Source organism: Dioscorea cayenensis, chromosome 9 (assembly GCF_009730915.1).
Source record: "Dioscorea cayenensis subsp. rotundata cultivar TDr96_F1 chromosome 9, TDr96_F1_v2_PseudoChromosome.rev07_lg8_w22 25.fasta, whole genome shotgun sequence".
Classification (NCBI taxonomy): domain Eukaryota; kingdom Viridiplantae; phylum Streptophyta; class Magnoliopsida; order Dioscoreales; family Dioscoreaceae; genus Dioscorea; species Dioscorea cayenensis.
The window spans coordinates 2,694,832-2,721,133 of record NC_052479.1 but is presented as its reverse complement, the minus strand read 5'-3'; the positions used below and the strand labels follow the sequence as shown (position 1 = coordinate 2,721,133).

The following is a 26,302-nucleotide window of genomic DNA, read 5'->3' as shown; positions in this document are numbered from 1 at the left end:
GCTCATTTAACTTAACGAACGAGCCTAGCCTAGCTTTTAACGAGCCGAGCGTTCGAACTTTTAACGAACGTATTGGCTCGTTTACAGCCCTAGGGATAAACCTCCCTCCATGCAATCGTGGAGGGAAGAACGAAAGGTATTCATCACACAGAACTCTCATAGAAGACTCAGAAAGTGAATTGTAATTTGAGAGGTTCAACTTTAAAACCTCTCAATCACAAGCACAAGTAGTTACCTTTGGACTAACCCACGATTCCTCACCGAAGTGATTTGTCACCCAACTCAACCCACAATACAATCCAATCTTAATTAAAAATTTTGAAAAATTTTTAAGATTATAAAAATTATATCCAAATGTTCAAATAATGATTTACTAAATTAATTTATTTAAAATGAATGTCTTTAATAAGACCATAAATCAACCAAGCAAAGCAAGAATTAGCCAAGTTGAGACTCTAGAAACCAAATGAAGAGATTTAGAGAATGACTTTATTAGAATGCATGATGCTGGTGAGTATGGATTTTATAGTGTTTTATACAAAAATTTGGATAAAATTTTAATCTTTTCAACAACTAATCTTTATATTTTTGCCTTTTTTTTTATTATTTATGGATTTGTTTAATGAAACAATTATTTTAATTTCTTATAGTAAAGATGAAGAAAAATCCAATTGAAAAGTTTTGAGGGTCAAATGGCCAATTGAATAGGACCAAAAGGGCATGATTCAAGTCAAATAAGGTACGATTTAAGTCACACAACACAGAAATTATGACATATATTTATCTATGCCACAACTTTTTATCTAAAGTCCGAATAGAATATGTTACGAATAATCAGAATATGGCATGTGACATCTATCGATGTAAATATGTTATTTTATAAAATCAAAATAAAACATCTAATATGTCACATTAATTAAATAAGGTCACTTACTTCCAATGATAATAAATTAAACAGGATAAACAAACCGACTGAGATCTCCATTTGAAGATGGAGATCTCTTCAAATCTCTCACTTTCTCTCCATTGATGGGCAGGTTATATTTGAGAATGTTATATCAGAACCCTTAGTGCTTGTTTATATATATAATCCTTTCCAACAAAAAGTTAATTTTAAAATAGATTATCATCGGAAAAATCTATTATGATTTATGGAATTTAAATGACTATTAACATCTGCTTAATTTTTATAATTAATTGTTTAGCATCAAGTTAGAAAAAGTGGGAAATTCAAATTGGAGAGCTGATAGAAGGGGATCGAACTATAAAAGCCTGGAAAGGCTTTGAGATCAAGGCTTTTGACAATTTAGAGATCTTATAAAAACCTTTGAAGATGATTGACCTCTACCTAAATTGAGTTTGAATTTTGGGGAGCAAATAAAAGGAATAGAACTTGAAAAAATAAAAATCCTTTTGAGTTTTCATTTCTAATTCTTGGATGATGATGAATTGCTTTAACAGGCTTTTTGGTCTATTGGTACAAAGTCTCTTGTATAGGGTATTTATTTCAAATAAAACCCGACAGAGGATCAAAGATCGAATCTCAAAACCTACATAAGATGAAGGTACATGTCCCTGGTTTTTTTTACCTATTTGTCAAAAAATAAATGATGAATTACCTTGTATAGAATAATTTTTAATACTTATAGATACTATGATATAAGCAAGAAAAGGCATGATTTTTTTTTTTTCATTTTCTATTAATATTGTTTAAAAATAAGAATCCATCAAAATGCAAAACAAAAGATTAATAATGTAAATATTTCATTATAAATGAAAAACTCGCCAATGTCAATGAAAAGAAAGTTTCGGAGAGGTGTTCAAATAGTTCCCGAAAATTAACCTGAGATAGCATTGAGACTCATCAATCTAAAGATTCATAGATATTATTTTATAATTTCTTACACTAATAATCTTAGATGGAATATTCTTTAGGCATAGATAAAGATTTCAGAAAATTTTGCAATAAGACTACAAAGGCACAAGACTAGTAACCATACAATCATCTTGCTAAATTCGTCAATGTATTTATAATGTTTTCAAATATCAATATAAAGTTTGAAACCATGAAAATTTAAGGAATAACCTCAATAGATATCATCAAACATGACAAACAAGTTTATCATTGTTAGGATGACACCCCATCCAACAAAATGGATAGTAATTCATAATAAATCAGCTGAAACTTCACTCATCTGTCAAAACTATTTGTTTTCCTTTTTCACTGCAGTGCATGAATTCGAAAACAAAATTATTTCAGCCTCCCTGATAAACCAAAAGAGTATTGTATCAAGGGCGCATTTATAATTGTTACCGTAAGTGTCAAACAAACGAGTACGAGTCTTGTTTCGTATGACTAGTCATCGTGAAATGATCAGTTATCGAAAACTTCAATTAGGGTTGCCTCATAATCACTTGGTGCCACAAAGCCATGGAGGTTCATAACAGTTGCAGCAACATTGGCCAGACCACCATCTGGAACATCCTTCCTGAATCTCACGCCAGGTGCAAGCCCGGGGCCTCCGATTGCAATCGGAACCTGTGAGAATTCATTTAAAGGATAAGAAGATTAACAAATAAAGACTTGCCTAACTGAAACAATAATCACACAATATGAGAGTCCGAGGAAAATGCACAAGGACCTTAAAAAGAATAAGAGTAATAAACTGCATTCAATTTATCCAATCACAATCACAGCACGGTTTAATAGAGATCACGAAGAACTAAAACTCACTTGTTTTACTTTGCTTAACAAAAGCAATGGCAATTTTGGTGCTAAGAATGCAGATCAGGGAGGAGAGATTCATGTCAATAGGAAAATATGATGCACTAAAATGAAGTGTCAGACTTGTTTAATATGCCTGATTGATGCAGGAAAAGAATGTCAGTAGTAAAACATGACCATAGTGTGTGCCCGACAGAAATTTTAGCAATCTAAGCATCAAAAACACGAAGAAACTTGCTTTATCTTTCAAAAGATGAATAAATAGCCAGTCCTAACGGAAATTACTCATCTAAAAATGTAATAGCATAATCCCAGTATGAATAAATCATGAAAAAATCATAATGTTCAATGAAACATAAATGGCTACTGAGTACTGATTAACGGCCAAAACTCTCAATCCAACAACCATAGTCTGATGAAACATACCGGTTGAAGAGTATGAGAAGTGAGAACTTGAATATTCCCATTTTTGTCAAGTAGTGGCTGGCCAGACTTGTTCCTTTTCACCATGTCCTCAGCGTTTCCATGGTCAGCGGTTACAACGTATATTCCACCAACTTGCTCTATGGCATCCAGAATTATCTATACATCCAAAAACATAAAGATAAGGAATGCTTTGAATGCAATGACCTGAAAAGCATCTCATCCAATACAACAAACTCAAAGCAGTAAACAAGCAATACCTCGTCACTATATTTGTTGGCAATTTTGGAGTAAAAATAGATTTAACATGAAAAGGTATAACTAACAATGAGAGCTAGCAAATTAATGAAAATCTCACAACAAATGTCCATCACTAAATGTTCTTCCTAGATTCATTAATCTGTTAAAACAAACATAAGAAATCAACATAGAGCACAACAACCCAACCAGGTATCAGCATAGGAAAGGAAATCATGTAGGAAAATAAGCAAATCGCATAATGTTAAACTAGTTACACGTAGGGCTGCAAATGAACCAAGCCATTTGTGAGCTACTCGGAGCTCAGTTTGAAAAAAAGCTCATTTGCTAAGCAGACGAGCTGAGCTCACCCATCATACTATTCAGATTGTTTAAGGCTCGCGAGCATGTTTATTAGCCTGCTCACAACTATGCTAAACGAGCCTACTCGAGCTCCTTTATTATATCTAGATATATGTCCCATAAATATTCTAGGCTTAAACAAATATTTTTTGAACCAAGCTCAAATCAAGCTAAAAGCTTAGAATTTCGAGATTGAATTGAGCTCAAGCCAAGCTCGAGCCTACAGCCAATTCTACCAAGCCAGCTTGAACACTTCAAAGATCTGCTTGGCTCGGCTCGATTGCACCCCTAAGTATTGGGATTTAACTAATCATATCCATCTCATGAACTGTGAGGATCACAAGCACAGAATAATTCATGTTTAGCCTTTGTAAAATAATATTTTATAGACCCATTCAAGCCTACCTATCAGAGTACAGATAACATTATTTAGAAAATCCCATCAACAAACTGAAACATTTCAAGTTAGACATGATCATTATAATTCTTTCCGAAGGTCTAAACCTCAAAAATAAAAGAAGAGAAAAAAAGAAAGGAAAAAAAAAAAGAAGAAGAAGAAATGACCGAGTGACACCCAGATTTTATCAGCATTCTAAACCACCATAGAGTTAATATATTCAAAACCTAGCTTTCCTGATATCAGTGGCAAAAGGAAATCCATGAGAAAAACTCAAATAAATTGATGCTATATATATATATATATATATATATATCTCAAAAAGAAGAATATAAAAAATCAAGAGCCATTAGAACTTCAGAAGACTATCCTCAAAAGCCCACAACCAGATAGCTCCTCAAATCCCAAATGTTACCTTGACAGCTTCATCAGCAGCCTTGCAAGCCACTACAGTGGCATTAATGTCACCTGTATGTCCCACCATGTCTCCATTAGGAAGGTTAACACGAACCTACATTCATACAATACTGAGATAAGAGACATAAAAATGCAAGCTTACTCCTAAAAGCCAAGAAAAAGAAATGTACCTGGTCAAACTTGCGACTAAGAATTGCATCCCTTGCCTTTTCAGCAATCTCTAGAGCTTTCATCTTAGGTTCCACATTGAATGTGATTCCACTGTCACTAGGAATTTCAACGTATTCCTCCAAGGATGAATTAAAATAACCAGATCGGTTGCCATTCCAGAAAAAGGTAACATGCCCAAATTTGACTGTCTCACTGTTCAAACCAAAAGAAAAATTGGACTTCAATGGCTGACTTCATGAATGTTATTTCCTTGCTTATGTTAAACAAAATGCATTTCAATTCAAAGATGATGCCTTCAACAGCAACATGTGGATTAGTAGGACAAGTACTAGCCTGATGTTCCAAATGTTCAGGCTTCAATTCAAATGCGTTAGAAGGCAAATGGAGGATCCTTGCGTGAGATCGCCACACAATCTCATCACCAAAATAATGATGCATTCAGTATTTTAATATGGTCGATTTGGATACAACCATAATTTGGTAGCACGTTTAAATGCAAGATGGACCACCTATAGATTTACAGCCAGAAGACATACGCTAAAGTCTCTTGTTATATTCTTAGTATTTAGTATTGACGTAAAACACTAGATCTCCTTCCCAGATCCCTATTTTTAGCAGTTTACAAGGTATGCAACAATATGAAGAAAAAAAATCATATCCTAACAAAAAAATATTCCTCTAAGAGATAATAAAGTCATAAAAATACCTGCAAGCAAAAGTCCGAACACCATTGTGAACCAAGTATTCACCAGATGTTCTATCTATCTCTGGAGGTGATACAAGATACTTGCTCGGAAGCTTCAATTCACCATCATATTGAAGCATTCCAGCATAGCGAATTTTAGGAAACCGTACACGGTCAAAAATGTTAAAGTCTTCATATTCCAAAGCCTTAGCAATCATAACCATGCGATCAGCCCTGAAGTTGAATGTTACAACAGCATCACCGTCCACTATAGGCCCTACTGCTTTGCCACCTTCATCGACTATAACAAAAGGCGGCAGGTACTGGTCATTGTTTTTGGGATCCTCCCTCAGCTTCTTCACAGCTTCAACTGCATTTCTGAACTTGTATGGTGCTTCACCAAGAACTTGAGCATCCCAGCCACGTTTCACAACACCCCAGTCATTCTGCATAAATACATAAATCAGTTGCTTTTAGGAATAAAATATTGTATCAACTACTTGCCAAAAAAAATTCAAAATAACTAACTAGGAAATATAATAGACGATAAACAAGTCAAATCAAGTATGCCAAATTGGCACCTAATGATGAATACATTGAAATAAGCAAACAAAGTACTGCCTTTTTCGATTCTGGAAGGATTTGTAACCCTGAGAGTAGCAGAGATATATTGCAGCGTTTACCAAAATTCAAATATACAGTGAGACTTGTTGCCAAGTCAAATTCCTAATGAAATTCCTTATAGTAGAATTTGGCTAAATGACAAACAATACAAATGGATGTTTCATTTAATGATAATTGATACTTGACAGAAATTCAATGCCAAAAAACTGACATATCAGACCAAGCAAACCCAACTTACTTTTTATAATATATGATCATAGAATAATTAATGATAAGCTATAATAAGAGAAATATCAGTGTATAATAGACAAGCAGAAATAAAATCATTTCCATCAATGAAAAGCTTATTATCATGAGAAGCTAAAGAACTTCACAAGTACCTCGTATCTGTCCATGGTGACATACATCCGACCCCCACCAGATGCAATCTGTGCATCAACACCTTTCGCTCGTAGATTTGCAAGATCATTTTCAAGTGTTTCAACAAAGCCAACACTGGAGCCATCCAAAACATCACGACCATCTGTAAGAACATGCACACGAATCCTTTTGGCACCACGCTCACTAACACCTTTCAGTAGCAACTGTAGAACAGAGTGTCAATAATGGAAAATTTAACTGAAAAGGTAACAAAATATTGCTGGAAATGTCACCTATACCTGCAACTGATCAAGCCGAGAGTGAACACCTCCATCACTTAATAGTCCAATGAGATGTAAAGTACCTTCATTGAAACATTCTTTGATGTACTCGAAACCTTCACCTTCATATATTTTCCCCGATGCAAGTGCAAGATCAACCAGTTTAGCCCTACAATAATTTAGTAGTCACCCATAAGACAGCATGGGATATACAATGGCACATGCAATATAATTGGATCAATAATTTGGTATTTTGCAAAATTCTTAATATTGGATTAATAGGCCATAACATAGAATAGTATACATTCTAAAACATGTTATGGTGAGATACAAACAATCACCATTTCCATGTTTTAAGAAATAAAGATTAGGCTGGACAGTGGACAGTGTAAATAATGAATTTGAATGTGACAATCAAAGACAATTCTACTCTTCCCCTTTTCAGATCTGATTAGAAACTGATATGCTAAAAACAATTGTTATGTCAAGCTTAATTTTATGTTTGAGTGCTGATTGTATAGGAAGGAACTATATATGCAAAAAATCAAGTGCATATCGTAGGTCATAAGGCTTTCCCTCAAGTGCAATACAGAAGCAAATTGGCAGCACTTATACCTACTGTAAGAAAATCATTGTGAACTAAAAGTTGAGATGTCATGTTTTCAAAGGCCAACCAGAATTGTGGTACAGATCAATGTCACTAAATTATATGCTGGCACCAATTTTGCATTCCAAATGAGTGAGTAACTAATATGTGCCCAATAAATTATGCCAAACAACATATTAACTAAAAACAGAAAAATGCTCCAAGGATGTCTCTCTCATAATATGTCCTAGTTTGACACACTAGCATGCAAACTTCAAAAGCCCAAGGTCTCTATCCATATGTTATGACATCACCTCTTACAATAATGTCACCAAATAAGAACTGCACGGAGACTTTGACCTCTAGAAACACAATTCATTTTTCATTCAAAACCATAAAACATACCATGCAACTCAACTAGAAATTAGCATCTACTAAACAACTGAAATCCCTAGAGGTCGCCGATGAAATAGTTGGGAAACAACCAAGATTAATAAATAGCATAAACAATGCCTCCTCTTTCAAAAAAAGCAAGAGCATGAAAAAAGTTTTCACCATCAGGATAACACCTAGAAATCATAAAGAGATTAAAATATGAAAAAGTTAAGCCCAATATTCTTGCATTCATAAGTATCATTAAAAAAAAATGTAAAAACCGATATAACCAACCCCTGAGCAAAGATTCGTCCAGCTCCAAGTGCATTATGACCTACTTCACTGTTACCCATATCATCTTCAGTGGGTAATCCTACTGCTTTTCCATGCGCTCTTACTAACCTCCATCTGTCTGGAGCACCCTATGGAAAACAATATTCAAGCGTTAATGAATTTTCCCATGTAAAAGCAAATAGTAAAAAATCAGATTGGTTTCGAGAAATAAATAAATAGGTGGGAAGCCATCAATTATCAACAGGGCAAAATACATACAAGTCCAATAAGCCATATATATGATGGATAACACAATTAACTTGGTAGCAATCAGGTAAATAAATTTAATGCACCAATTGCAAAGAATAGCTACTTCCATGGAATCCAGTTCATCTTAGCGTGAATTGCTTTGATCTCAAGAAACTGAAAGTATGAAATATCAGTACAGTCACTTACTTATTCAAGATACAAGGTGATTAGCACATAGTACCTTTCCAAATAAAAGAAATCAAAAGGTGGGATTATTCCAATCAAAATCAGAAGAACCATAACCTTGATCATGGCATTCCAACCATTCAACTACATGCAAGCCCACTATGTTACACTTGTTAGTGTGTTTGGTCCTTGATGTAAGGTCACCTATCGCCATCCCTCTGAAACAGGGTAATTGCTAAGTATATCATGTTCCAAGATCTTGTTTGCAGGTCATCACCAAACGTATGAGAACCAGTAAGCACATGAATCAAGTAACTGAACACATATTATCAGTAGGGTTACCATGTGGTAACAAAGCTAGCAAGACTCAGGAGTCAACAGGTTTGCATCTCATTCGCACTCACATTTTTCTTTTCTCATTTTGCAGTGTGCCAGATGTTTATTAAATTGCATCTCATAGATTCTGAATATAGCATAATATTCTTGATATTTCTCAAAACATTTTCATTAAATATATTTGTTCAGGTCATATGGACACCAAATACTGTCATTTATGGAATTGCACAAAACATGGGCAAAAGAAGTGCATAGTTTTTATTTAAAAAAAAAAAAGATCAAAGAAAAAACCCAAAACATTTCCATAATATAGCACAAAGAAGCTTCTGATTGATATGAAGCAAAAAGAGACAACTTACATAAAGCTTAAGTTCATCGAATCAGTTACAAAAATCAATCTTTGACAGTAATAACAAACCAATTAATCCTACAAATCAACAAAACAAATACAAACAATAAAACAAGTTCATAAGCAAGAAGAAACTTATACCGTCTTAAGCGAGTCCATGGTCGGAGTCTCAGCAACATGAATGCAATTGTACTTATCCGGATTAGCCTCACCCCATCCATCCAAAACCACCAAACCTATCGTCTTCCCCTTCGGAAACTTTGGGTGATCTTCCAACTTCCATGAAAATCCAGAGGTACCCATCTCTATCTAAATCTCTAAAAATCACCACAAAAATCCAAAACCAAATTTCAGACCAAACACCATTCAATCAACAAATAAAACCATCAATCCAACCAATATCCACAACAAAAACACATGGATCGAGATCAAATCCCTAGAAGAACTGAGAAGAAACAAAGGATTCAAGATCGAGAGAGGGTAGAGATCGATACCTAGCAAGGGTTTGATTCAGATTCGAACGCGACGGCGGAGAACGCGATGAGATCTCAGAATATAAAGCAAACGGGGAAAAAATTCTATTTTTGGAGACGAATGCTTGGGTTTAGAAACGAGTTCTATTCTCACCCCGATTTCCTTTTATGTACGTCCCATTGTTTCTCATATTGCCTCGAGATTCGGACTTTGTTAGTATATTATTAACATTATGGGTGAGAATATATAGTATCCTTTTAAAAACTAATAATTTAATTTAGCCGGTTTAGGTGATTTAAAGTGCTTCGCGGATGAGGTTTATGAGGTAGATGAGGATGAAATGTATGGTCTTGATTTGTTGGGGTTTTAAAATTTTTCGTTTTGAGGTTGGTAATTGGTTTACTAAATTGTACCTGACGGGTAAGATATGGTTGTACAAGGCCGCCCTTTGATTTGATAATTCACGTGGTTCTTTTGCGGACGCAACTACCAGTCTGCCTTACATCACGTGACACGCACGAGAATTTATGAGTTTATTTTTCAAAAGAATTAGTTTTATTAAGAAATAAAATACTTTCTCAATCCTATTATAAATATAAATTTCTGCTTTACTTGTTTCATGAACCAAGAATTGTAAACAAAGACTAGCGGGACTATTATCTTGTAGTATAATTGAGAGATCTTGAGTTTGAGCCTTTCAACTCGCATTGCACTAGATCTCTTGTGGGAGTTTTGTGTAAAGAATACCTCTCATCCTCCCTTCCAATGTTACATGGCAGGGGAGTTTATCCTTAGAAAGTCATTCAAGCCACCGTAACTTATGCACTATCGTACCTATCTGTCTTTTGATTTGGCACTTGTCATCTTTGCCAAAAAAATTGTTAACAAAGCAATTATAATTAAAAGTTTAATAATTTTTATAAATATGTAACTTTTTTTTTTCATTTTATCTATTTCTCTATATCCTCTAACATTATGCATTTAAAGTGATACTAGTGAAAAGTAATTCATATAAACAGATTGATAATGTCAAATTTAGAAATTAACCTTTAAATTAAAGGACGTATGTTGAACACCAGAGAAAAGATGAAAATACTCACAAACTCTCATCAGAACTATAGCTGGATGAAGAGAAGAAGCTCTATTTTGCTGCTGGATCTACAACTCAAAGAAACACGTTGCAAACCTTGAAGCAATCAGCAATCAAAAACCAATGAAGATGAAAAGAAGAAGAAGAAGAAGAAGAAGAAGAAGAAGAAGAAGAAGAAGAAGAAGAAGAGGAGGAGGAGGAGGAGGAGGATAAGAAGGTTTGGAGAAGGAGAAAAGAGATCTTCATTCAAATTGATCACAATTATAATGAGAGTGAGCTATTTATATACTCTAAGTTTGTACAAAGGAGGGAAAACAATGCCAGCTAACACTTGTAACTAACTTTGTTGACATGTCATAGCTAATTCAGCTCATCCAAAGGCTTTGTCCAGCTTGTTATAACTAATCTGTCCGGCGTGACATCAATGTAGCTGATTTAGTAACATGTGATCCTGTAATGAAATTATAAACTAGGGGAAAACAACTCCCTCTTTCTCAACTTCAATTCAGTGAAGAGTAACTGAAATCTTCTCCTCTTTTATATTTTCCATAAGCTTGAGCTCCCCCGCCTCCCTCGACACGGAAATTGGAGAGTGTTTATGATCAACACACTTCCAAGTTAGAAAGGAGTCTTTGATGATAAGGCCCGGATAAGGGCTTAGTAAGAATATTTACTAATTGAACCAATGAAGGAACATGATGCAATAAAATCAACCAAGCTTGAAGCTATTCTCAAACATAGTAACAATCTAACTTGATGTGTAGCTCGCTCATGGAAGATAGGGCTTCTAGATGTATGAATAGCTGCCTAATTGTCACATTTTAAAGGGATTGGAGTAACATAAGGTACTGCGAGTTCATTGAACAACCATGTTAGCCATGAGAGCTCAGCATAGATACGTCTCATTGAATAGTATTCAGCTTCAACAGAAGAAAAGGCCACTATGCTTTGCTTTTTTTTTTATTTCCATAATAGAGGAGATTGTTCAAGAATTAGGTAGAAGCCACTAACAGACTGACCTTTTTGTGTGCATGAAGCCCAATCAGAGTCACAAAATACTTGTAACTAGAATGTTGAAGCTGAACTCATCAATATACCCTGATTTGGTTTGGTTTTCAAGTATTTAAGAACATACAAAGCTGCATTAAGATGGGCTAAACAAGGAGAAGCCATAAACTAACTAAGGTGTTTGCATTTAAAAAGATAAATTAGGCCTAGTATTTGTAAGGTAATTCAATTTCCCAATCAACTTTCTATAGACTGATGGATCAGGCAAAAGTTCATCCATAACAGGTTGTAGCTTTAATCCTGGCACTAAAGGACTGGAAATAAGTGAAGAAGACTCACAATTAAATTCACTGAGGAGATATGAAGTAAATTTCCTTTGAGTCAAAATAAGACCTTCTTTATGATGGACTGCCTTAATGCACAAAAAGTAATGTAACAGACCAAGGTCTTTAATCTTCATCTGTTGATTAAGATATTCTTTCAAAACCTACATTACATCTATATCATCTACATAGACTTCTAGGAATACATTTTTACCATGAGTCCTCTTACAGAAAAGAGAATAGTCATTCTTGGAATTTTGATATCCTTTGGATTTTAAAGCTTCAGACGATTTGAATACTACTACCATGAAGCTTGCTTGAGGCCATATAGGTACTTTCTCAACCTACAGACTAGATTCTGTTTCTCGGTAACAAGGCCTGGTGGTCTTTTCATGTAAACCTCTTCATGTAGGTCACCATGTAAAAAAGCATTATTTACATCCTCCAATTGGAATAATTGTCATTATTTCTTCACTGAGTACTGCCATTAGACTCCTCAATGTTGTCATTTTAACAACTGGAGAAAAAAATTATGCATAATCAACTCCATAATTCTGAGTAAAAATCTCTTACTACTAATCTAGCTTAAATCTCTCCATGCCATTTGATTTATGTTTAATCTTGTAAACCTATTTACAACTGATGGTTTTTTTACCTTTGGGCAATGTTACCAAGTTTCATATATGGTTTATTTCAAGAGTCTTAAATTCCTGTGATGTAGCATTTCTCCATGCAGGATTTGAAGCTGCCTCTTTATAAGATTATGGCTCAGTTGTAGTTAAAAATAAAGCAAGCATATTTGGATTTTGGTGTAAAAGGGATGAAAAGCAAATCTGCTTAGAAAGGGGGCATCAATTAGTAATTTTGTGTTCACATTCAAAAGAACAAGGTGAAGAATTTTGTGAAGTAGTGATTCTAGCAGCATTGCATATATATCACTCAAGTAGGACAGAGCATTGTGATTTATGGTGGATTTTTTGGCAGGTGGATTGTTTAGCAAAGATGATTAAATAGGAGTAATTGATGCAGGATTTGTCAAAGAATAACAAAAACTAGAGCTTTGTTCAGTAGTATGACAAGTATCTGAATTGAAAAAAGTTTATGTGAAAGCAGTATACTACAATGAAAATGGAGAATAGGAGGGAAAGGAAGCTTCATTGCTAGTAATTTAATAAAAGGATAAATTGTTTCATAGAAAATTACATTCCTAGAAACAACTATTCTTGAGCGTCAAGAAAGAGAACTTTATACCTCTTTTTGCAAAAAGGATGACCAAGGAAAATACAAGGCTTTTCTCTAGAATAAAATTTATCTCTAAATTTATCATTGTTTGACACAAAGCATAAACAACCGAAAACTCTAAGGTGTGAATAATCTAGTGAGGTTCCAAATAAGATCTTAAAAAGAGTTTTGTGTTTTAAAATCCTAGAAGGAAATCTATTAATGAAGTAGCAGTGAGCACACACTCTCCCTAGTATTTAATTGGAAGATTGGATTGAAATAATAGGGCTCTAGCTATTTCTAAAAGATGCTTGTGTTTCCTCTCCATAGTTCCATTTTGTTGTGGAGAATAACTGCAAGAAGTCTAATGTAGAATACCTTTTTTCGCAAAGAAAATTTTCAGATCCTTTGAACCTCCTAGTTTAAAAGTACTACCAATCCAATTTTCTTAATCCTTACTTGAAACTATGTTTCCATCATTTGAACAAATTTTTTTTAAAGTAAAAGAAGCATCTCTCTTAGTCTTCCAAAGAAAAGTCCAAGTTGCCCTACTGTAATCATCCACAATTATGAGAAAGAATCTAAAACCTTGGTGAGTTTTAGTATGATAGGGTCCCCAAGTATCTACATGTATGAGTTCAAAAATTGAAGTGGTGTGTATAGTGCTATGAGGGAAAGGCAACATATGTTATTTTACCTCTGGCACTACAAGAAAAACATGCTTTTGCGACAAATGTTTTTGCAACTGCTTAAAAGGGTGTCACAAAACAAGTTTTTTGCGACCATAAAAAAATCCTTGTCTCAAAACAATAATCTTTTGCAATCAATTCAAATACCCGTCACAACAACTATAAGCTTTTGCATCAACACATACACCCCTTGCAAAAACCATTACTATTTGCTACCAGAACACATATCTGTCATAAAAACTATAAGCTTTTGTGACCAACACATATGCCCATTGCTAAAACTATGGATTTTGAGACAACCAAATGCACCTATCGCAAAAACTATTAACTTTTGTTACCAACTGAAATAACATCGTAATAATTATAATTGTTTGCGGCCAATACAAATACTTATTGTAAACACTGAACTTTTGTGGCCAACATATATTTTTATCTAACAAACTGTGAGTGTTTGCTACCAAAACAAGTGTCGTCGCAAAAACTATGAGCTGTGTGAAAAATTACAGGCTTTCACATCCAAATGACAATGACTTTGGTGAAGTTAGATAGATGTAGTTAGTATAGTTCACCATTAGATATTTGACATATAGCATGAGTGAGTAATTTTTAGAAAAGAGTAAGGGCATTATAGGAAAGTGATTATATTTTTATATATTTTGGGGACACTTGTCACAATGTCAATGGTGAACTACACTAACTATATCTATTTAACTTCACCTAAATCATTCTCATTCAAATTGCATTTTGTTGCAAATACTTCATTCTTAAAAATCTACTCACAAATTTTATTAAAATATAAATTAATTGGTTTTTGGGTATTTTTTTCTTTAGGGACATATGAGTGAAAAATGATTTAGTTTTTATTTATAAATATTATCAACGACAATATTTAAAAAAAAGATTAATTAATAATTATTGAGAATTAAATTTTATTTTTATAATTTGAATATGTTAATAAACATTATAGTTACTTATGAATTAGTTTAATTTAATTAATAAATGTTACTATTGCAATAAAAAAAATTCAAGATAAAATCAACAGTATTGTTAAAGAAATAAAAAAAACTAATTTCAATTTTATTTAGAGAATGTTATATATTTTGAAAATATTAAAGGACAAACACTTTCTATAATATATTAAAAATACTATACTATTTTACGTAATTTATAAAAAATAAATTAAAATTAAGAGGTTACCATGAAAAAATATATGGGAGTGACCAGCTTAAAGAACTTGACTATAATTATTAAAATGACCTTTAATGATATTTGCAATGATACCTTTTGTTATATAATTAAATAGTTAATTATATAAAAAAACATGTTAAAGTAGAGACCGTTGTAATTTTTATTTTGCATACCTTGCAAAATAAAATTACTTATACATCCTATAAAATGATATTTTTATCATTTTCTATTCAATCATATTTTGAAGTTAAAAATAAAAAACAATCATAAGATTTATAAATTAATTTTCAACGTTAAAATATATAAACAAACATATATTTTTACATTTGTGAATATATACAACAAATAAAATTTCCATGAAGTTATATTAATAATTATACATTTTATGAGAAAACAACAAATCTTTCTTCTATTAACATTCATCAAGCAAATGGGCATAAAAAGGAATTAAATATATAATATAATTGATGAACTTTGAAACAAAATAATTAACTCCAACAGTTACTCACTTAGCCATTATTTCTAATTCCCAATTTTAGCCATTTCCTCATCTCCTCTTCAATTTCGTTCTCTAGGGCAAAGAAAGCATCTCGCCATCTCGTCTACATCTCACCGCCACCACCACCACCACCACCACCACCACATCTTGCCACCACACTCACTTTCAGCTCGCTCTATTGCAAAGAAAGCCCTGACCGCATCTCGTCATCTCATCCTCATCTTTACAGTTCCCTAGGCAATAGATTTCCAACTCATCTTTGTCCTCATTCTTCATCTCAATCTCTCTCCATAGTCCCAAGCCTCGTTTCCAATATGAATCCCATGATCCGAAACTCCATGTAGGCTTTCTGGATTTTCTCTTTTTGAGATGTTTATTAAGTTTTACTTCAATCTCTATTTTGAGGGAGAAGAAAACCTTGAATTAGATTTTGGGGTTTTCTTTAATTCTGATTTCTTTTTTTCCCTCGCCGTCAGTGCTGGTCTTTTAGTGTTGTTGCTGCTCTTGAAGGTGCTAATTGCTTGACTACTGCTAAGCTTGAAAGCCTCAGAAAATTTGAGGGTATTGCCTTTTTTCTTTAGTTTAAAATTTGAAAATCACTGGTAATTTGAGGGTATTGCTCTGTTTTTTTAGTTTAAATTTTGAAAATCATTGGTAATTTGAGAGTATTGCTCTGTTTTTTTAGTTTAAATTTTGAAAATCACTAGTTTTAAAAAATAATTGTTGATATGCTTCTAATGTTGCTTTTATTTAGCAGGCTTTCTATATAACTATTTTAGACTAGACACGAACATTTATCCTTTTTTATTTTTTATTCTAGTTTATATGTATACATATGTACATTTATGTTGGTCTGTTTATCGAAATATAGTGGATGGATGATTGGTACTCTTTTTAATTCAAGTTGTGCAGTGCTATATTGTTTATGTCTATTATAAAAGAGAAGAAGAATCTAGTTTATCTCAATATACAGTAGAAAAATATCTTAATATGAAGAATGATTTGTTTACTAGGGCCTTTGAGTGGTATTTGTTCTTTAAAAAGAGGAAAATAGTGTTTTTGAAGAATCTAATTTCCAATATCTTGTTTCATGATACTATTTAATTATGTATAGAAGTGTCAAAAATATCATGTAAAACTTTTAAGAGTTAGTGATTTAAAGTTAGTTTTACAAATGACGACATTTATGCATGCATTAGCAACTTTAGTTGCAGCGTAAAATACGCAATTAGACTCAACAAAACTTCAAACTCATATATTTATACACAGTTTCACTGAGCTACCAAAGCTACTTAAGAAACCACCTAGCTAAAATGGCTAGTTAATTAAGGTTAAAATGCATATTCCATCCCTAGTTGTATGTGGTTACGTCATTGCTTTATGTTACCTTGCCACTAATAAAAAATTTTGGCAAAGAGAAAACTGATGAAGAGAAGGGTTATAACAATTTAGCGATTACATAAAAAAAGATATTAATGATAAAAAAAAAGTTGCAATGAAGGCATACCCTTAAATATTATTTCAGTATGAGAAAGAGTCTTCTTAATGAAGGGAATTTATGAAGCAATATTTATGTCCTGTGAAATAACTGCCTTGTTGTGATTTGTTATGTAAAATAGATGTTATTTTAAGTATGTCATTTGGTGATTTTGTGTTGTGAATTGAGTTTTAGGTTGTGTATTGGAATCAATTTAAGACTGCAATCTGTTTGGCATGTGTTGGGATGGATGGATTAGTGGAATAATTATTCAAAAATGGTGGACTAGATAGTCCCTTGGCCATATGTTTATGGGTAATGAAATGTGCATAAATATAGGTGCGTAATAGGATCACAACCATTAAATATGCTTGATTAGATAGACAACCTTACCATTGCTATTCATATGTCAAATTGGTTACTAACTTTAAACCAATTTGAAATGTTGAGTACTTTGTTTATTTGGAAGATTCATAGTCGTTTCCTTTATTTATAGGGAAGAAAACTATGTCTAATTATCAATATACTATTGTCACATTAGCTATTTTGAGCAACCCAGTCAACTTGCTTCAGTAATTTGATCTCAAGACATAGTGAACTGGGAGTTGGACATAATTACACATTGATCTTATGTACTATACTGCTTTCATAATTGTACAATTTTCCCTATGAACAATATTATGGAAATTCATATTTTGATGCTAGTAAACTGGAAAATATTCCTTCTATATAATTTTGTTGGTGATGTTATGTTTGTTTGTGTTTAAACTATGTGTTTATAATACTTTAAAGTCTATTTATACTTTGATTCTATCCATGTCCTTGTCCTTGTCCTTTTTGACAATTAACTGGCATACCTTGTTTACATGCTGATCATGTTTTTCTTCTCAATTTGCTTTTTCGTTACTTGATGATTGTTTTCAGTCACTGTTTCTTTATATTCCATTTATTTCTTTATCATCAGCTTATTTTAATTGTTCAAAGCTTTTCATGGTTTCTTTATAGAATTATTTTGTTGTTTCTTGTGGTGATTTGATTTATTATTCATTTGAAGAATGTTCTTTAATCTACAAAAGCTATTTTGAATCTTCACTGACTAAACATAATGAATTTAGTAGCAGTTACTTCACCATTTTTGATATACAATTTGCATTATATGGAATTTAGATCACCATATGCTTCTATTTTCTATTAATTATAATCAATGAATATGGTCTATAAAGGTAAGATTTTCTAAATGGTTCTGAAGCATTCTCGAATTATTATTTGTGATTCCTATCTCTAATATTAAAAATTGCACTAGAACTACAATTCAAGAATGTTTCGGAAGATGTTATAGGATTTTTGGAAGCATTTGCATCTACTTCTATGACTTAGTCCATGAATAATTGTTGTACTGCTACTAGCAGTTTCATCATTATTTTATTTTGATTCTTGATTTTTTTTTTTTTTAAATGAGCAAGCACAAACAGTTTTGTTATGGTTCTTGTATTTTTTTCTTATAGTGCCTCCATACAAACAAACTAAAACATGCAATTATTGTTATGTCTTTCCCTCTAGTAAAATGATTCAAATATACTCTAGTTTCCTGACATTTATCACATTCTAATAGGTCTAGTTGCGAGCATAATATGGAGCACAACTCCTATTGTTAGAATGGATTGTGAACTAGGTTAAAAGATGATTTAATTGTTGACTTGTTGGGTTTGTTTTGTTTAACCTACTAATTACATTGTTATGAGGAATTTATGGCCTTACTGCTCTCATAGGGAGGTTACTGTTGGATTTGTTTGCTAGTGCTTTTGTCATCCTTCTGCATGTTTTTTTGGTCTGGAATCATTCGACATACTAGTTTCGTGAATGTGTAAATTTAATAATTTACGAGCATACTTGTTTGGCTCTGGCCGAACGTAATTATTATCGGGAGAACTGTGAACAATTATTATTATTATTATTATTATTATTATTATTATTATTATTATTATTATTATTATTATTATTATATGTTTAAGTATTTGATTCCTCAAGAGTTGTTGTTAAGGCCTATGGGCTTTTTTGGCAGTGGAGTACTCAACGATTGGCCCATTACGGTCCACTGCAATAAATCACTTTCAAATTGACTAATTAAATTTTTAAAATTTAATTAATAAAAACAGAGTTATAAATTTGGATAATAAATCACCTCCAAATTAGTAGTTGTGTCCTAAACATTGAAATTTAGATAATTTAGAACACTTTAATAGTTATCATGATGATTGTGTTTATAAATAATATAGTGAAGTTATTTTTAAAGATAGGACTAATTCAAACATGTAAGTGGTTGTGAGTGATGTTATTAATCTAAAGATGTAGCACAAAAGTTCAAATAATTTAGAGCACTCCATTAAATCACTAAGGTTTGTTTTCCAATTTTTTTTTTGTCATTTTTATAGCACAAAAATATTAAGAATCATAATAACTTCAAATAAATAATTAAGTACATAAATTTAACTTCAATTAGAAAGCAATTATTATATTTCATTATAAAACATCAATAACAACAATTTTTTTTCTTTTCTTAAAAAAACAACCTCAAATACAACCATTACAACAATATAGTTATAGAGAATACTTGTTTCTTTTAGTATAGTCTTTCACATTTCAGCCGGCTTGAATATCCATACTTGTTTCTCTAGTGCAGGGATACAACACAATTGTTAGCTATTGATTGTTAAGCACTTCACTTGATTGGAACTTGTAGAAATTCATCTCTTTTAAGGTTAGTTTGTTTTATGGCTTCTTTAATTTGAACAAACGCTATGTATTCATTGTTTAGACTTCCATATTATTTTAATTTGTGAATGATGCTATTATAACAATAACAAATTTGTTATTTATATAGAGCATTAACATTTACATGTATTTCTTTTAATTCCTATTCTCAATGCATTAAAAATACACCACCCAAATATGTTATAGGTTAATCATATGCTAAAAAGTGTATGTTTTTGAATTTTGTAGAAATCAACATGCTTATTGATGAGTCTTGGATGAGTCTTTCTACCATATCATGTATAGAATATTATAATGGGGTGGAAAATTTCCTTGATTTCATCATGTGAAAGATGAAGACACGAAAATTAATTGTCCTTGTGTGGACTGTTGCAATAGATATTGATTGACTAAAAAATAAGTGCACATCTATTTATTTTAGAGAGGAATCATGCAGAGTTATACTTTTTGGTATTTACATGGTAAAGATGATAGTGGAGATGAAGATAGTGATAGAGTGCCTTGTGAAGTAGAAATGGAAAAAAGTTGATGATATGATTGATATGATACATGAAGTCTATCCCCATGTGGCAGATGGAATAGAACAAAGAAGTAATGAACCCAAGAGCCAAACGAAGATGCAAAAAAATAAATTTTAAATTATTAGATGATGCTAAACAACCTTTATTTCCTGGTTTTGATAAGTATTCCATCTTTTCTTTTGTGGTGAAATTAATGCATATCAAGTGCATGAATTCTTGGAGCAATAATTCATTAGATAAGTTGCTAACCTTGCTTACGAATGCATTTCCCATGTGTAAAACAATGCCAAACTCAACCTACGAAGCAATGAAAATGGTAAGTGATCTTGGTCTACATTATAAGAAAATAGATGCATGCCAGAATGATTGTATTATCTACTACAAGGAACATTCATATGCAGTCCAGTGTCAAGTTTGTGGTCTTTCAAGATGGAAACTAGAAAAAGGTGGTGCACCCAAAGAAAAAAGAATTGGCAATAAAGTATTAAGGTATTTTTCCAATAACGCCAAGATTACAAAAAAAAAATTATATCTTCAAAAATGGCTAAAGATATGAGATGACATAGTGAAAAGCGCATAAATGATGGGTCCTGCGTCATCCAGCAGACGCTTAGTCTTGGAGGAGTTTTGATGACATTTATAATGAATTTGCTTTGGAGCCTCGAAATGCAAACCTTGGTTCAGTTGTAGATGAATTCAATCCCTGTCGAAACATGAACATTTCATATAGCATTTGACCAGTTATTTTTGTTTCCTTATTATCTTCACCATGGATGTGCATGAAAGAGTCATTTTCATTTGTAACTTTACTAATACCATGGCCTAAAGGGTCTGGACATGACATTGATGTTTATATGAAACCAATGACTAATGAATTGAACGATTTGTGGGAGCTTGGGGCAATTACATATGATGCTTCAATGAAAGAAAATTTTCAAATGAAAGCGTCACTAATGTGCACTATAAATGACTTTCTTGTATATGGCTATGTTTCTAGTTGGAGTACTCAAGGAAAGCTAGCATGTCCTTGTTGCAATAAAAAAACATGCTATTATCAATTAAGGAATGGTTCTAAAACTTGTTACATGGGTCATTGCCGATTTTTACCTATAAATTATAAATGGTGTGAACAAACATCATAATGATGGTAAAAAAAGGAAAGGGAGCTCCACTAGACTAGTTAAATGGTGATGATGTTCCAAATCATCTCCGTCTAGTGTTTGGGAAAGTAGAGAAGAGGCAAAAACTTCCTGGGCAAGGAATTGAGCATAATTGGGGAAAAAAAAAACACAGTATTTTCTTTATTTTACCCTATTGGCATAAGCAAAAGTTGAGTCATAATTTGGATGTGATGCATATTGAAATAACATTTTTGATAACATTATAGGTACACATATGAATTTTGACAGTAAAACAAAGGATAAATTAAAGACATGGTTAGACTTGCAAGAAATGGGTACAGACAATCATTACATCCAAAAGAAGTTAACGACAAGATAGCATTGCCCACTTCTTGATAAATGTTATTGAATGATGAGAAAAGAGGTTCATGTCAATAGTTGCAACAAATCAACTTTACTGATGGTTACTCAGCAAATTTATCCAGATATTTTCTTGTAACTGATCCAAATCTTTTACTTTTAAAATTTTGGAGCACAAACTTTGAAAAATATGCTTAATTCCGTTAAAGGATCATAAACAACTCCAGGTAATAAATCTCGCACAGCTAATGGAAGTAATATCTTCAAGAACACCTGACAATCCTTTCTTAGCTTGGGAGGTTAAAGTTGGTGGCCCTATGAATTATCGATGGATGTATTCTGTTGAAAGGTATATATCCAAATAAATTCTCATCACTCAAATTTTTATAATCGAATTCTGTAAGATTTATAACTAGTGTTTTTTGCTAGACATATGCACAACTTAAGGGGTATGTTCGTAAAAAATCATGACCAGAGGGATCCATTACTGAAGGATATATAGCAGAGCAATGCTTGACATTTTGTTCTCGATACTTGCATGGTGTTGAAAAAAAATTAATCATCTAGAACGAAATCATGATGACCATTCATTATTAAGAAATACCTCATCCGTACAAATTTTTTGTGCGCTTACGCAATCTTTTGGAAAAGCAAATGTGCAAAAGTTAAGTAATGATTTATTAAATGTGGCCATTACTTACATCCTCAAAAATTGTGAAGATTTTCAATCATTTATTAGGTAATGTAACTTCATTTTTGTATGAATATTTATAATATGTTATTAATCAAATTGATTTTGAAATCTTTTTATGATTTTTATAGTGAACATAAGAACATCCCATAAAAAAAAGAGTTAGAAATATTGATGAGATTCACAAATGTGAATTCTCTTCATGGTTTTAGAAACGAGTAAGTTAATTATTTTACTGTAATATTTTGTTCCCTGCTTCCATAGAATGAAAATTTACTAAAATTGAACGCATATAATGAAAATGATGAAGAAACAGACATAAATATGCTTGCTTTGGCACGAGATCCTGAACGAAGAGTAATTTAATATCCAGGTTACAATATCAATGGGTTTCGATTCCACACAAGAGATCGAGATAAAAAAAAACTCAAAATTGTGGTGCTATGATTAAAGGAGAAGGAAATGATGGAGAACTGTCATATTATGGAGTAATATTGGATATATTCGTTATATAGGAGGGAATAAAGTTAAATTATTTAGATGTGATTGGTATGATACTTCTCGGGAAGGTATTGGTTATAGAAAATATCGTCATGGGATTGTTAGTGTCAACACAACATGAAAATTACATACAAATGAACCATTTGTTTAGGTATCTCAACTGACTCAAGTTTATTATATTAAAAGATTGCAAGATCCTACATGGGCTACTGTTAGAGAGATAAAGATAAACCAAGACAGTATAAAAAAATTACATTTTTGCAACGGATATTTACAACTGATGAATTCCGTAGCACTTTTGCAACATAATTTGAATAGCTTTGCAACGACATTGAAAATTTGCAATGAATCTTGCTAGGAGACAAAAAATCTGTTGCAAAAAAAGTGGGATTGATTTTGAAATGGATTTACAACCTATTTTGTGATAGGTTTGAAACAAATTGGCAATGGCATAAATTTCCATTACAAAAATATGGAGTGAAGTGCGTGGGAGAAATTTTTCGATGACTTTGCAACATATTAGCAACGTATAAGGCATTACAATTTTGCAACGGAATGATTCCATTGCAACAGAAACTTGCAATGGAATTATGACATTACAAAGTTGCAACAAAATTGTAACAAAGTTGCTATAGATTTTAATTTTATTTAATTTTTATAAATTTATATAATTTCTAAATATTTTTGTTTATATTATATAATTTTTAGAGTTATTAAATTCACTTTATGTATAAATTTGGATATAATGATGATGCAAAACAATACTATATCTTTTAATATATATATATATATATATATATATATACATATACCTACTAAGATATTCTAAATTTAATTAATGATAACTAGTAGGGCGGCCAGCGCTTACGCTGCGGGTATATGTAAATAAATAAATAGTTGGTTTTGTAAATATATAAATAATTTTTTTATAAATTAAATAAATTAAAGATAGGCATGGTCTAATAATAATAAAATTTAATATAAATTTTATTTTAAAATAAACACACACAAAGTTTTTACATAAGTAGTAGTGATTAAATATTATAAAGTTTGTTAATAATATAATACAATATAATGCACACACATAGAAAACTATTTTTGAAATTGATTTTCTCATTTTTATATTTATAACTAAAAACACATCTTTTATTTGTCCTTGCAAACAAATACAATGTAATGTTATTTTCTCATTAATATTAAAAAAATTTGGGGGATTATTTGTTCATTAGTCTTTTTAGTCACTCATTTGCTCTTAAATTATTTTTTAAAGGATATCCAGGGTAAAGTCTAGTGGAATTTGATGTTGTGATGTTGAAGTTAAAACATCATCTTCTATTTTTAGTTGTTTAGAATCATAAACCCTATAGTTAAGGGGTTTTTCTTGTATTGTTTTCTCTGAGAGGTCTATAGTAAAAATAAATCTCATTTTTTAATTGGCATACTTTTGACTTGGAGATTATTTAAGAAAATGGTAATGAAAAAAATATATGTGAGCAAGAATTTCAGCTTGCCTGTAAAAAACAGTTATTTTCATTTGTCTAGTGTCATCCTAAATAACTAATGGAAGATGTATTCTGTAGATTTATAAATAAGTGTGTTAGAGTATGTATATAAATTAAAATAGTGAATAAAGATAAAAAATATGCATTTCGAAGGAGGATATTAAGTAATTTGTGGTATTTTTTCCCATGTTTTTTACAATAAAAATTTCTTTCCCATTCTTCAAGTGTTTTTAGCCATTCATTGCAAGCAATATAGTACTAACCGCTAGATATGTCGTCGATATTTTTTTATTTTAATGGCACATTGAAATAGAGTTTCATGGAGAAATTTGAAAAAAAATGTATATATATATATATATATATATATATGTTGATTGAATTATAAGATATACATTTGAGTAAATTATTCTTGAGTTTTCTTAGAAGGGAAGATATTTTCCATGATGATGTTTAGACCAAAACTTAGAAGTTGTTCAATTATTGCTATTGCAGTTTGGTTATTTTTAATGTGCGCCTCAACAGTTCATTGTCAAATATCTGAATATTGTTTTATAAGAGATGAATCCATGTATAGGAAAAAGGAAATACATTGTCCCAGTTCTCATTAGCATCTTTCAAATACTCTATTTCATATTTAAGTCCATCTAATGAAATATAATAAATATTCTGTAGATGCCTTATAACCCGCAAAGCTGCTTCATTTTCCGCTTCTTTCTTTAAATACGTCTTAAATCCAGATTGCTCATATTTTTCAAGTCTATCTTCAAATTTAACCTTTGCTACAAAAGTTGGTCCATGATCTGGGCCACTTTTCTCACATTCATAACTTAATGGTGGTAACTTTAATTTTTCAATTATTTCCTTCAACATTACTGTAAATTACACGGTAACAACGACATGTTCTTGATTTTTCATTTGTTAAAAATTTTGCTCGCAAATAAATTCAATTATCATAATATTATAAACAAATATAAATGAAAAAACTAAGAATAATAAAATAGAAGATTTTTTTTAGGTTTCTACATATTAAAAATGATATGTTTACTTTCCAACTACTTGTTTTAAAAAAATTAACAATTTATTCCTTAAAAAAATTCCAAATATAAACTCATATAAAATATCCAAATATAAACTCAGATTTTATTTTAAAAAAAATAAAACTAACTAAATTATATATATATATATACACACACACATATATATATAAATAGTTTGTTGTTCGTGTTTGAACTATATATTTAAAAAAAATCAAAAGATAACATTAGATATTATAAATGCAACATTTATAAGTAACTAAGAATCTATACATACCTGTCTTTCTATTATTGTTAAAGTTCGTTGCATGTGGATTCTTTCATTCTATATAATAAAGAAAGATTTCAACAGCTATAAAGATTTTTTAAAATAAAAAAATAAAATTGTTTTATCACAGGTTTAAATTTATGTCAAATGATTCAAATAGGGTTTGACTTTTTAAACCTATATTAATGACACCTTAACACATTTATTAAACTTTATCAGTGTATAATGTATTGACATTGAAATTCTTGGGAAAATTTTGTTCAATGTATTTGCATGTGAATCAGTGATTGTGATACCGCATGCATGAAAGCTAGTCTAAAGCCATTGATTTCAATGCAAGTCCTTACTTGCATTGAGAAAAGAGCATGGTGCACATGGAAAAGAGCAATAAATAAAGGGGAAAAAACCAATCAGAGCATGTGATGACAAACAAATATACAATTAACATGAATTAACTCTAAATTGTGTGGCATGTTCATTGCCCTTCCCTATTTTTTAATGAAAAAAAATACCATTCTCTAGAACC

At 31.5% G+C, this 26,302-nt stretch overlaps 1 protein-coding gene across 1 annotated transcript; it reads right to left on the bottom strand.

Annotated features, from left to right (window-relative positions):
• Positions 1-2,025: 2,025 nt before the first annotated feature.
• LOC120268953 (2,3-bisphosphoglycerate-independent phosphoglycerate mutase) lies at positions 2,026-9,681 on the bottom strand. Its single transcript, XM_039276228.1, has 10 exons — positions 9,532-9,681; positions 9,179-9,354; positions 7,939-8,066; positions 6,702-6,852; positions 6,423-6,626; positions 5,440-5,864; positions 4,733-4,925; positions 4,561-4,656; positions 3,152-3,307; positions 2,026-2,539 (listed from the first exon to the last, which is right to left on the bottom strand). Exons 2-10 carry the CDS (start codon positions 9,338-9,340, stop codon positions 2,375-2,377), a joined length of 1,680 nt encoding a protein of 559 aa, XP_039132162.1. The 5' UTR covers positions 9,341-9,354; positions 9,532-9,681; the 3' UTR covers positions 2,026-2,374.
• Between the last annotated feature and the right edge of the window lie 16,621 nt (positions 9,682-26,302).

Coding starts and splice junctions, on each gene's coding strand:
- LOC120268953 (XM_039276228.1), bottom strand. CDS start 9,340: ATGGGTACCTCTGGATTTTCATGGAAGTTGGAAGATCACCCAAAGTTT. Junction 8,067..9,178: donor CCATGGACTCGCTTAAGACG/GTATAAGTTTCT, acceptor TGTTTTCCATAG/GGTGCTCCAGACAGATGGAG. Junction 4,657..4,732: donor TTAGTCGCAAGTTTGACCAG/GTACATTTCTTT, acceptor GTATGAATGTAG/GTTCGTGTTAACCTTCCTAA.